The sequence below is a fragment of the Scomber japonicus genome, chromosome 8 (assembly GCF_027409825.1).
Source record: "Scomber japonicus isolate fScoJap1 chromosome 8, fScoJap1.pri, whole genome shotgun sequence".
Classification (NCBI taxonomy): Eukaryota; Metazoa; Chordata; class Actinopteri; order Scombriformes; family Scombridae; genus Scomber; species Scomber japonicus.
Genome location: NC_070585.1, coordinates 4,926,524 through 4,938,314, shown reverse-complemented (window position 1 = coordinate 4,938,314; position 11,791 = coordinate 4,926,524). Strand labels below are relative to the sequence as shown.

Below are 11,791 nucleotides of genomic sequence, written 5' to 3'. Positions count from 1 at the left end.
TCCTCTCTCTCTCTCTCTCTCTCTCTCCCTCTCTCTCCCTCTGTCTCTCTCACTCTCTCTCACACACACACACACACACACACACACACACACACACACACACACACACACACACACACACACACACAAGCATGAATTACTCTCTCTGGATGTTTGCTTTAGTGTGACAAAAGTAACAAACATGGTTGAAAGCAAATATAGGCCTACAGTAAGAATCATAAAAAATAAAATAATATATTCTAAAATAATAAATGTTATTCTTATTGTTGGTAAAGTATATATTTTTTCAATATATAAAATAAGAATTTGATGCCTCTTCAAGTTACTTTTGGATAGTATAAAACCTTTTTTTACCTAATGTCTAAAGACATTTTTTTATTCATTGAAAATATTTGTTTTACTACATATCAGCAAACATATTTTTATATTCTTGAATAAAATACATTTGTATTTATGGATTTTGTAAATGACTCTTTTTGATGAAATGTTTATTGTGCACACATGCAGTTTTTATGCACCTTCCATACTTAGCTGCATTGCAGGGGGTTAAACTATAAGGAGGAATCTATAAATGGTCTACATAAAATGCACCATGATTATACACAGACATTTATTATATCAACATATCAATTCAAGGAGAATGTTCTACTGCACTGTTGCCTAATCAGCTTTCATTAAAAGTAGAGCTGGAGTAGCCTTGTAGCTGAGTGGTTGAACACAAACCAGGGACGGTGCATGTCCCCGTTAAGTCCAGAATCAAGGGTGTAGGTTTGATTTTGACATTGGTGGGGAATACAGTTGGGCCACGCATCAGCTCATGTGGTACACACATAACCACAACCCAAAGCATATGTTTATGCTTTAAGTCCATTTTCTTCCATTATACGCATGGAACTACACTACAATGACTGTATGTTGGCTCTGAGTGCTACATTGAGGGGCATCACAGTGTCACATAACAGTGTGTGTGTTATGTTACTGTTAGGTTTGGTATGATGCTTTGTATTTATATACTTGGTAAATCAATGATCATTGACAGGATGTTCAATCTTTGACCGACAGTAGGCGGCAGCACGCGCCTTTACGTCTGGCTCGCGATTGGAAACGCGTAGAAGAAGAAACTAATGCGGAAGTAGTGCAACGTAAACATTAATCATGTAATGGTCGGAGTCAATCTTTAACCTAGTTAAACATGGAGAGTCCGGAGTTAACTTTTACTTTAGCCTACATAGTGTTCTCACTCTGCTTCGTGTTTACACCGAATGAGTTCCGTTCAGCCGGTTTAACCGTTCAGAATGTGTTCTCTTCATGGCTGGGCAGCGAAGACCTGGGCTTCATCCAGTACCACGTCAAGAGGAGCAGCATCACCCTGCTCATCCACTCTGCGCTGCCTCTAGGTACACACACAAACATACACACACACACACACTAACACACACAGTACCATGTCAAGAGGAGCAGCATCACCCTGCTCATCCACTCTGCGCTGCCTCTAGGTACACACACACACACACACACACACACACACACTAACACAGTAACACACACAGTACCACGTCAAGAGGAGCAGCATCACCCTGCTCATCTACTCTGCGCTGCCTCTAGGTACACACACACACACTAACACTATAACACACATCCACTCTGCGCTGCCTCTAGGTACACACACACTGTAACACAAACACACTAACACACACAGTACCACGTCAAGAGGAGCAGCATCACCCTGCTCATCTGCTCTGCACTGCCCCTAGGTACACACACACACACACTAACACAGTAACACACATCCACTCTGGACTGCCTCTAGGTATGCACATGCACACTAACACAGTACCACGTCAAGAGGAGCAGCATCACCCTGCTCATCCACTCTGTGCTGCCTCTAGGTACACACATACATACACACTAACACACATCCACTCTGCACTGCCTCCAGGTACATATACATACACACTAACACACACACATAGACACACACATACATACACTAACACAGTAACACACATATACACACACCTACACGCACACATGTAGACACACATACATACACACACACACACGCATGCACACACACACATAGACACATGCACACACATATACGCACACACATACACACGTACACATGCGCACACACACACACACACACACACACACACAGGGTCAGGGATATGACTTGTGCTCCTGTAGATACAGATACATACAGTGCTACTATGAACTCTGGGTAATAGAATCATGTTTAGCTGCTGTCTGTCTCTGTCTCTGTTATCTCTTCTTCATCATCCCCAACACATAGCTGCTAAACTGCTACAATGTCAAACATCACGAGACTCAACTGACAAATACTCAGTAAGTTATCTAAGCTAGTGCACACAGTTTATCAACACTTATTATATGGAGAGTCTAATATGAAGTCCCAGATTGTAATGAGGTAATGGAGCCAGTATGTTTTATATATCTGAGAACATCTGGTGTTCTGGTAAGGATCCTGTATGTGTAAATAGTGATCTGTCAGATGGCCAGTAGTACACCATCAGCCTGCAACAGATATGACACCTAGAACAGATGGGTACTGGACAGTGTTAGACTTTTCATACATAGATTTCTTTTTTTTTTTGGAATGTGCAGGAGGACATTTAAATGAGCACCCAGCAGGGATCTAAACACCCCCAAATAAAAGCTAATAAAAGCTCTCAGTAGCTGAATCCAGAGAACACCAACATCTGTGAATGTTCTAGTATTGACTTCCTGCTTTACTTGAGTGCAGACGCTTTGCTCTTGGATCTCCGCTTTACTTTCTTTTTTTCCATTGAAATCCTGTCCTTTTGCTACAAAATTTATGGAAAGCGGGTCCTGGATACTTCTATATCACTGGGAGCTTAATTTATGAAAGTATCTGAAGGCCACCACTATTATTTAACCTCTTTTACTTCGTGAGCGTGGCCCATCAGCAGCACAAGCCTGCACTATAGTGACTGTGATTGAGGAGCTCAGCTAAGCTAAGCTCATGAGCAGCAAGATGCCTCCCTTTTCCATGGATGATTACCACAAACTTCTCCAGAAGATAGCAGTACTGGAGACGAAAATTCAGCGACTTGAAGTCAATGTGGAGGTAAATGGACAATATGGGAATGAAACCACTCTACTGATGACCCAAATCAGTGGACAACCCAACAAGTGGAGCCCCAACAACCCAACAAGTGGAGTCTCCCCCAGCCCCAACAACCCAACAAGTGGAGTCTCCCCCAGCCCCAACAACCCGACAAGTGGAGTCTCCCCCACTTCTGGATTTCACAGACAGGATGAATGACCATGTCAATGCTGGAATCCAACTCACACCACGCCCAAATCCCATTTTTTCTCCCCTCAACCTCCCTCATCGTCGAGCCCCTCCTATTCCACCACGCTGGAAAACACCATCACCCAAAAGTCACAGAGCCCCCCCACCTCCTTTGACTCAGATCATCTGTGAGTCTGACTGATATGTGCCGGGTCCAGGCTGCAATACTGATACCAATAATGTTCTCCCCCAGGAAAAATCAGGGCCCTATGGAGTTCAGGTAGCTTTCTCAATCCCTGTGATGACAGGTAACAGAAGAATGGTTAAACTGGTGAGAAATAACAAGAGTTCAATTAAATCTGCTAATTTATTAAGTATGGCATGTCAACCTCGAAATATACCAGTGTCTCCTGTTATCTCCACAAGGTTAGCTCTACTCAATATCAGATCACTTGCCAACAAATCACTGCTAGTTAATGATGTCATTATGACCTATGATCTAGATGTTTTACTTCTTAGTGAAACATGGCTGACTGAATGTAGCTGTTGTGCTATTCTCAATGAGGCAGCACCAACAAATTTTAGTTTTATGAACAAGTGTCGAGCTGGTAAGAAAGGCGGGGGAGTTGCTGCCATCTTTAAATCTGTATTTCAGTGCAAGGAAATTACATTAGGTGATTTTAGCTCTTTTGAACATCTGTTTTTTATCAAAAGGTGATCCAAAAGTTCTTTTTTTAATCATTTATAGACCTCCAAGATACTCGGGAAAATTCATTGATGAGTTTGCTGAACAGCTGTCAGTTATCTGCACTGACTACAACTTTTTTTATCATAACAGGGGATTTTAATATTCATGTAGACAATAACATGGACAGTAATGCCAAAGAACTCTCTACTTGACACTTTTGGCCTCTTGCAACATGTGAAAGGGCCCACACACACTCGAGGCCACACTCTGGATCTGGTTATCTCTAAAGGTGTTGATATTTCTTCTGTTGATGTTAAGGACTTGGCTCTTTCTGATCATTTCTGTGTGTTCTTTGACTTACAGATCATTCCAAATGTTCAGTTAACCTCTGTGTCTGTTAGGAGAAGGTACATAAATGAGAATACCAGTGCAAAGTTTATGGAGGCTATAGCTATGTCACCAACTGTGAGTGCAGAGTCAGTTGATGAACTCCTGAATAAATTTAACTGGAAAATCTCAAATGTCATGGATGCTGTTGCACCTATTAAAACTAAGACGACCTTGATCAGAAAGAAAACACCATGGAGGAACACTATGATGATAAAGGCTTTAAAAACAGAATGCAGGAAAGTAGAGCGTAAGTGGAGAAAAACTAAACTTCAAATTCACCTTGACCTCTACAAACAAAGTCTTTGTAATTTTAACTATGAGTTACTCAAAGCTAGACAGCGACACTTTTCTGAAATTATTAATAAGAACATCAACAGCACTCGTACTCTGTTTGCTACGGTTGATAAGCTTACAAACCCCCCAGAACTCCTTTCCACAGAAAAATGCAATGAATTTGCTTTTTCAGTGAAAAAATCCAGTCCATAAGGTTAAATATCAACACAAATCAACAAAACAATAACATGATGCAATCCCTAAGACCTCCCAGGAATAACTCAACTGCAATGTCAGAATTTAAAACAGTTGACCAAAAAACCATAGAGGATACAGTTCAGCATCTAAAACCATCAACATGCTGTCTTGACACAATGCCATCAGATTTTTTTAAAACTATTGTGAACTCTGTCCAAACAGATTTGCGACAAGTAATAAATAGTTCACTTAAATCAGGTGTGTTTCCTAAACTCCTAAAAGTAGCTGCCATTAAGCCACTCTTAAAAAAGAGAACGCTCGGGCGCGCAGGTGGTCAAGTGGTTAGAGCGCATACCATATACACAGCCGACCCTGGTTCGAATCCCGATCGGAGGTCCTTTGCTGCATGTCACACCCCCCTCTCTCTCCCATGTTTCCTGTCTATCTACTGATAAATAAAGGCGTCTATGCCAACAAAATCTTAAAAAAAAAAAAAAAAGAGAACGCTGGATGCTTCCATGTTAACCAACTACAGACCTATCTCAAATCTTCCTTTTATAGCCAAGATCGTTGAGAAAGTGGTTTTTAATCAACTCAGCAATTCCTTGAACTCCAGTGGCCTTTTTGACAAATTTCAATCAGGCTTCCGACCTAACCACAGTACAGAAACAGCTCTTATTAGAGTGTTAAATGACATAAGGTTGAACACTGACTCAGGCAAGGTGTCAGTTCTGGTCCTGTTGGATCTCAGTGCTGCGTTTGACACTGTGGATCACAGTATACTGTTGAACAGGTTGGAAACTTGGGCAGGACTCAGCGGAACAGTCCTAGACTGGTTCAGGTCCTACTTGGAAGAGCGGAGTTATTTTGTGACCGTTGGAAGTTATGAATCTGATCGAGTGGCTATGACATGTGGAGTTCCTCAGGGGTCACTTCTTGGACCCCTTCTGTTCAGTCTATATATGCTGCCCTTGGGTCAAATTCTGCAGAACTCTAATGTAGACTATCACAGTTATGCAGATGACACACAGATATACCTAGCACTGTCCCCAGATGACTACAGTCCAATACAGTCATTGTGTCACTGTTTAGAGCAAGTAACTAATTGGATGAACCAAAATTTCCTTCAATTAAATCAGGACAAAACTGAAATCAATCACCAAAACAGCCTTCTATCAGCTTAAGAACATATCCAGAGTGAAGGGTTTTATGTCTCAAACAGACCAGGAGAAGTTGATTCATGCTTTCATCTCAAGTAGACTCGACTACTGTAATGGTCTTCTGACTGGACTCCCACAAAAAAGCATTAAACGCTGCAGCTCGAGTTTGAACCAGAACAAAGAGATCAGAGCACATTACTCCAGTTGTAAAGTCTTTACACTGGCTCCCAGTCAGCTATAGAATAGATTTTAAAGTTCTGCTACTGGTCTACAAATCACTGAATGGTTTAGGTCCAGAATACATGAATGACATGTTAGTAGAATATAAACCCAGTAGAGCTCTGAGATCTACTGACTCAGGTCAGATAGTTGAGCCCAGAGTTCAAACTAAACATGGTGAAGCAGCTTTTAGTTGTTATGCTGCACACAACTGGAACAAACTAACAGCAGAACTGAAATCAGCCCCAACTGTGAACACTTTTAAATCCAGGTTAAAAACATTTCTCTTCTCCTGTGCTTATAATTGAGCTCTTTTAAAGCACTTTACATTTTAATCTTTCATTTGCACTCTATGTCCTTTTAATGATTTTAAAGCAAATCATTATTTTATGCAGCAATCTTATATTTAATGCTCTATTCTAGCATTTTATTTATGTCTTTCTATTTTTCTGTACTTTGTTTTTATTATGGGTTAATTGTATGTTTTAATGTTTCTCAAATTATGTTATTATGTTTTTCTGTTTTATGTAAAGCACATTGAGTTGCCATTGTGTATGAAATGCGCTATATAAATAAAACTGCCTTGCCTTGCCTAGTATTTTGCAGTATACTGTTGCTCCATGTTTGTGTATGGGGAAGGTTGGTGTACGTTGATGTGTGTCTAACATGGGACTGTAGTGGGTGTTGTTGCTATGCTTCATCCAATCCAATCCAACTTTATTTGTTAAGCACTTTAAAACAACCACAGTGGACCAAAGTGCTGTACAGAAGAAAAGACATAGCTCACATGAGGCCTAGAGTTGCAAACAAATAAAATAAAATAAATGAAAAGACATAAAACATAAGTAAAAACAACAGCCATACAACAAAAACAACCAAATTAAATCAAATAAATAAAATCAATGTCTCACAAGTTGTCAAAGGCTAAGGAGAAGATATTTAAAAACAGAGAAGAGGCCTGTTTAATGTGCAAAGGCAGATCATTCAGATCATTCCATCACGCTCCCCTCTGAGCTTCTGCTTATAATAATAATTTATTTATTTCTCCACAGGAACAATGTACATCATTATACATTTTCAGAGAACTAAAAACGTAAACGCCAAGGTCTGATTTCCATTGGTAGTCCCCCCCCTGCCAGATTTTACCAGCACAATTCCTACAATAAAATAAAAATAAACTACATTACACATAATATGTACGAGGCAATTACAATAAATATTCACAACAGTCATAGCGTCACAGTCGTCCAGCGACACATTAAAATAGTATTACACACTTCATGTTGCTTTAAGTACAGTGTGCTTGTTTAAGCTTTATACCGTGTTTCTAAGTGCAGCTGAGTAGTGATCAGAGGGGAGAATGGACTGCTTGTGTGTAGATGGAGTGTGAGATTGCAGCAATGCAGAATCCAGTACATACTATAGGTGTTATTGTAGTTTTGATTGATCATAATGAATGACAGTGGTAGATATATGGACATTTAAGGGGTTAAAGTGCTATAGTGCTGATTTCCAAGTGCTGTCAGTTACATAGTAAAGTGCTTAGTTATAAGCACTCTCAGGAGCAGCTGATCAGCTGACCTGAGAGAGCAGGTGGGTGTATAAGGGTGTAGAAGCTCAGAGAGGTAGGGCGGTGCAAGACCATTCAGGGATTTAAAAGCAAATAAAAGAATTCTAAAATGGATATTAACTTCACTTCATGCTGCTGTTCATCTCTCTAGGTTACTATATGGGAATGTGTTTTGCTGCTCCAGAAAAACAGCTGGGATACATTCACCAGGTCAGTGTCTCTGCCTGTCAACATACTTAGCTGTGTCTCTATAAATACAGGACACATGAATGACACTCCATTATGCTAACTGTTTTATCCAGAATTCAGAGTAGGTAGTCAAATTGAAGGATGTGATTGATGAGATTAATTGTGTGTGCATACATCTCATTCATTATTTAAGACAGGTACAACATACCAGATTCAGGAACAAAAAGGTTGAGAGCATCCATGTGTATCTCACTTTACAGAGCAGGAGCTGGTCCTGTGATAATCCACATACTGGATTAACTCTTCCAAAACTTTATTGTATGGACAGAAAGGTGTGTGTGTGTGTGTGTGTGTGTGTGTGTGTGTGTGTGTGTGTGTGTGTGTGTGTGTGTGTGTGTGTGTGTGTGTGTGTGTGTGTGTGTGTGTGTGTGTGTGTGTGTGTGTGTGTGTGTGTACTGAGCATGCAGAGAGCAGGGGACAGAGAAGTAGCACAACCATAAATCATCAAATCATCAGTGGTGATATTTTGTCGGGCTACCACAAATAAATCAATGTATGGGAAACACTGGTTCATACTTTTATACGTTTCATAGATTTTTAATGCTACACTGATATTTCTTCAACGTGAAATGAACTGTAAGTTACCAAACGTTACACATGTGTTCTACGTATTTCCATGTTGTCATGTTGTGTTCACCAGGTGAGTGATGGCTGGAGAGTGTTTCTCCTCCTCTCTCTCTGCCTTCAGTTGGTCAGCTGGACACTCATCATCTACTGGTCCCAGTATCACTGGCACAACCATCCAATCAGCCGGGCTCTGCAGGCCCACGTACAGCCTCCTTACTCCAGCTGGGGCTCTGTGGCAACCAGCATCAACACTGAGTTCAGACGCATTGATAAATTTGCCACAGGAGCACCTGGAGCCAGAGTGATCATCACTGACAGCTGGGTGTTAAAGGTGTGTTCCAACTTACTATCTACTATACCACTGCTAAGTCACTTTATAAACAAGCAAGAAAAAAAAAGAGTTTTTCCATGTCCTTAATGAAAAGGTAAGTAACAGTGTGTCATTAAACACAAATTTCCTGTCAACTTTCAATAAATATAAACATTTATGTATATTGACAAGAGGATTTCTGGCTATGTCCTTTAATGAGGTCAATCAGAGACTGACAATGTTAGTCTCTGATTAAAAATCAGCTTTAGTTAACCACACATCATTTACCAAATATTAGTGACTATCTCATCTTCATCAGGGTTGTGTCTGAAGATGATGCGTCCAGTTTGCTATTTTCATTAGATATTGCAAATGAAATAAAAAAAGTCACCTAATTACATCCATCCCTGTGCCCTTTGTCTCCAGGTGACCACCTATCATGTCCACATGGCTTTACAGAATGACTGTCATGTGACAGTGACAAATTCCAGACAGCACGAGTTGAGTCCAGACTCAGCCTCCCCAATACAGCTCCTGACCCTGAGAGTGGAGAGCATCAACCCTGCTGTCAGACCATTTGATATCAGGTACCACTGTGTGTGTGTGTGTGTGTGTGTGTGTGTGTGTGTGTGTGTGTGTGTGTGTGTGTGTGTGTGTGTGTGTCTGTGTGTGTGTCTGTGTGTGTGTGTCTGTGTGTGTCTGTGTTAGTGAGTGAGTTAGTGAGTGAGTGTGTTAGTGAGTGAGTGAGTGAGTGAGTGAGTGAGTGAGTGAGTGAGTGTGTTAGTGAGTGTGTGAGTGAGTGAGTGAGTGAGTGAGTGTGTTAGTGAGTGAGTGTGTTAGTGAGTGAGTGAGTGAGTGAGTGAGTGAGTGAGTGAGTGTGTTAGTGAGTGAGTGAGTGAGTGAGTGAGTGAGTGTTTAGGAACTCAAGACCAAAAGCATCCACTGTCAGGACAACACTGGATGTATGATGTTCATGCCTTTAAAAAGTGTCTTCCTTGTTTCCAGGCTGAACTCTACAGAATATGCAGAGTTAAGAGAGAAGCTTCACGCTCCCATCAGAACCTCTGCCAATGTAGTGATCCACCAAACTATAAGTGATCTATTTCTGGACACATTCAGAGCTCAGGTGGACCTCAATCCACCTTATACACTCCCTGAGGGACAGGTACACTACTGTTTGTGTGTTTATGCAACTGCTGTTCTGAAAGCTCATAAAATTCTGTCTGATTACAATCAATGTGTCCAGTGAATCAGCACATCTGTCCATACACAGGAGGTGGAGCCCTGTATCGGCTGTATGCAGGTTCCAGCAGGAACCAAGCTGGTGAGACTCTGTCATGCAGAAGGTAAGAGTGTGTGTGTGTGTGTGTGTGTGTGTGTGCGCGCGTGCGCGTGCATGTGTGTGTTAATATGACACTGCTTCTGATTCTATAACTGTGGTTTGTTGTAGGAGCTGATAATGTGTTGGAGTGTCAGCAGTGTTTCTGCAGACCCATGTGGTGTCTGTCCTGTCTGGGTCGATGGTTCGCCAGCCGCCAGGACCAGCAAAGACCTGAGACCTGGTTGTCCAGCAGAGTCCCCTGTCCCACCTGCAGAGCCAAATTCTGCATACTGGACATCTGTGTGGTCCACTGACAACACTCACAGATCAATGGACCTTTTCCTGGAAATAATGTGGAGGTGTGCTTTTAACATTTAGCAACAAACCTCTGGAAGATCAGTGGACAGGACTTGGGAATGAAATGAATCATCTGCTTATTCTGTGCTCTCAGTAAAGAGTGATACTAAAGATTTTCTCCACATGTCTTAAGATTTATATAAAATGTTCTACTTTGAATAATTTTGTCTTTTTTTCTGCAAAAAAGTTATGCTGGTGGCCTGTAGGACAGAAGACGTCTCCTACTTCACTGAACAGTGATCATGCTGTTAGGCCCAACACTTACATCATTCTGCTCAATGAAGCTCAAACATTCAACAGTAGGAACAAAAAGAAAATCATATTTTTGAGTGGAGAGGGACTTTAAGAACAATGATTAGCATTGATTTGAACGTGCTGTAAAGCAGCAGGATCATTCATTGGAGTTTTTAATGCTGGAAACAAACAGAGTTTCTACATTTAGAGTTTAAATTTATGACTGTACAAAATCACAGTGGATCATTTCTAAAATATTTTTTTATTTAAACAAATATCAATGTTATATTTAACAGCAGGATTATCAACTAAGATGACAATATAACAATAAAAACTACTAAATGAATGAGCATGTTGAACTGCAGTTTGTTCTGAATATCTGCAGAATCAGGTGATTTTCCTGCTCAAATGTGAGTGTTGCCAGGAAATACATACTTAAATATGTTATTGACGAGGCAACAATGGGAAAATACAAGACTGGAGCACAGTAATGTGATTTTTGTGGCTGTATGGAGAGTTGAGTGGATTCAGCAGACTTTTGATCTGTTACATATTCTGTCATTTCTCTTTTTAGTCTCTGTCAGTTTGTGCCTGTATTTATGTCAGTTGTCCATCCGTGACATACAGAACACTCACATTTCCATCTGAGATAACTATTGATTTTATTGAATCTGCTGGTGTATGGTGAGAGAAATAAATGACAATTTAAATATAAATGGTATTTATCCACTCCCTCATCTCCTGTCCTTTGCTCTGGTCCTCATCTCTTCACTTGACCTCAGTGTTTTTGTGTTGGATCTGTCCACTGCTATCAGCTTCACTCCTGGAACACAAAGAGGAATGAGTCCATGTACCTGTACCTGCTTTGGAGTGTAAGGCCTCAGCTCTGTCCTTAGAAAAGTCCTGTTTCAAATCTGAGAAAAAGGTTATTGGGTTTATCAGCTCTCTCCTGTTCATACAGTGTAATGAGCTATC

General features: G+C 40.7%; 1 protein-coding gene across 2 annotated transcripts; it reads left to right on the top strand.

Annotated features, from left to right (window-relative positions):
* Positions 1 to 1,134: 1,134 nt before the first annotated feature.
* tmem129 (transmembrane protein 129, E3 ubiquitin protein ligase) lies at positions 1,135 to 11,539 on the top strand. 2 transcript variants are annotated; one of them, XM_053323772.1, is made up of 7 exons: positions 1,135 to 1,397; positions 7,930 to 7,988; positions 8,668 to 8,925; positions 9,331 to 9,491; positions 9,910 to 10,069; positions 10,178 to 10,250; positions 10,355 to 11,539. In XM_053323772.1, the coding sequence occupies exons 1-7, from the start codon at positions 1,193 to 1,195 to the stop codon at positions 10,537 to 10,539; spliced, it is 1,101 nt and encodes a 366-aa protein (XP_053179747.1). In that variant the 5' UTR covers positions 1,135 to 1,192; the 3' UTR covers positions 10,540 to 11,539. The 2 variants fall into 2 exon arrangements, with proteins under 2 accessions (XP_053179747.1, XP_053179748.1); XM_053323773.1 differs by lacking the exon at positions 1,135 to 1,397 and adding an exon at positions 1,439 to 1,496.
* Positions 11,540 to 11,791: the final 252 nt, after the last annotated feature.

What these genes read in the sequence shown, in the direction of transcription:
- tmem129 (XM_053323772.1), top strand. Translation starts at nt 1,193, where the DNA reads ATGGAGAGTCCGGAGTTAACTTTTACTTTAGCCTACATAGTGTTCTCA. An exon ending in CCACTCTGCGCTGCCTCTAG is followed by an intron (nt 1,398 to 7,929) that starts GTACACACACAA and finishes TCATCTCTCTAG; the next exon opens with GTTACTATATGGGAATGTGT. An exon ending in AGCTGGGATACATTCACCAG is followed by an intron (nt 7,989 to 8,667) that starts GTCAGTGTCTCT and finishes TGTGTTCACCAG; the next exon opens with GTGAGTGATGGCTGGAGAGT.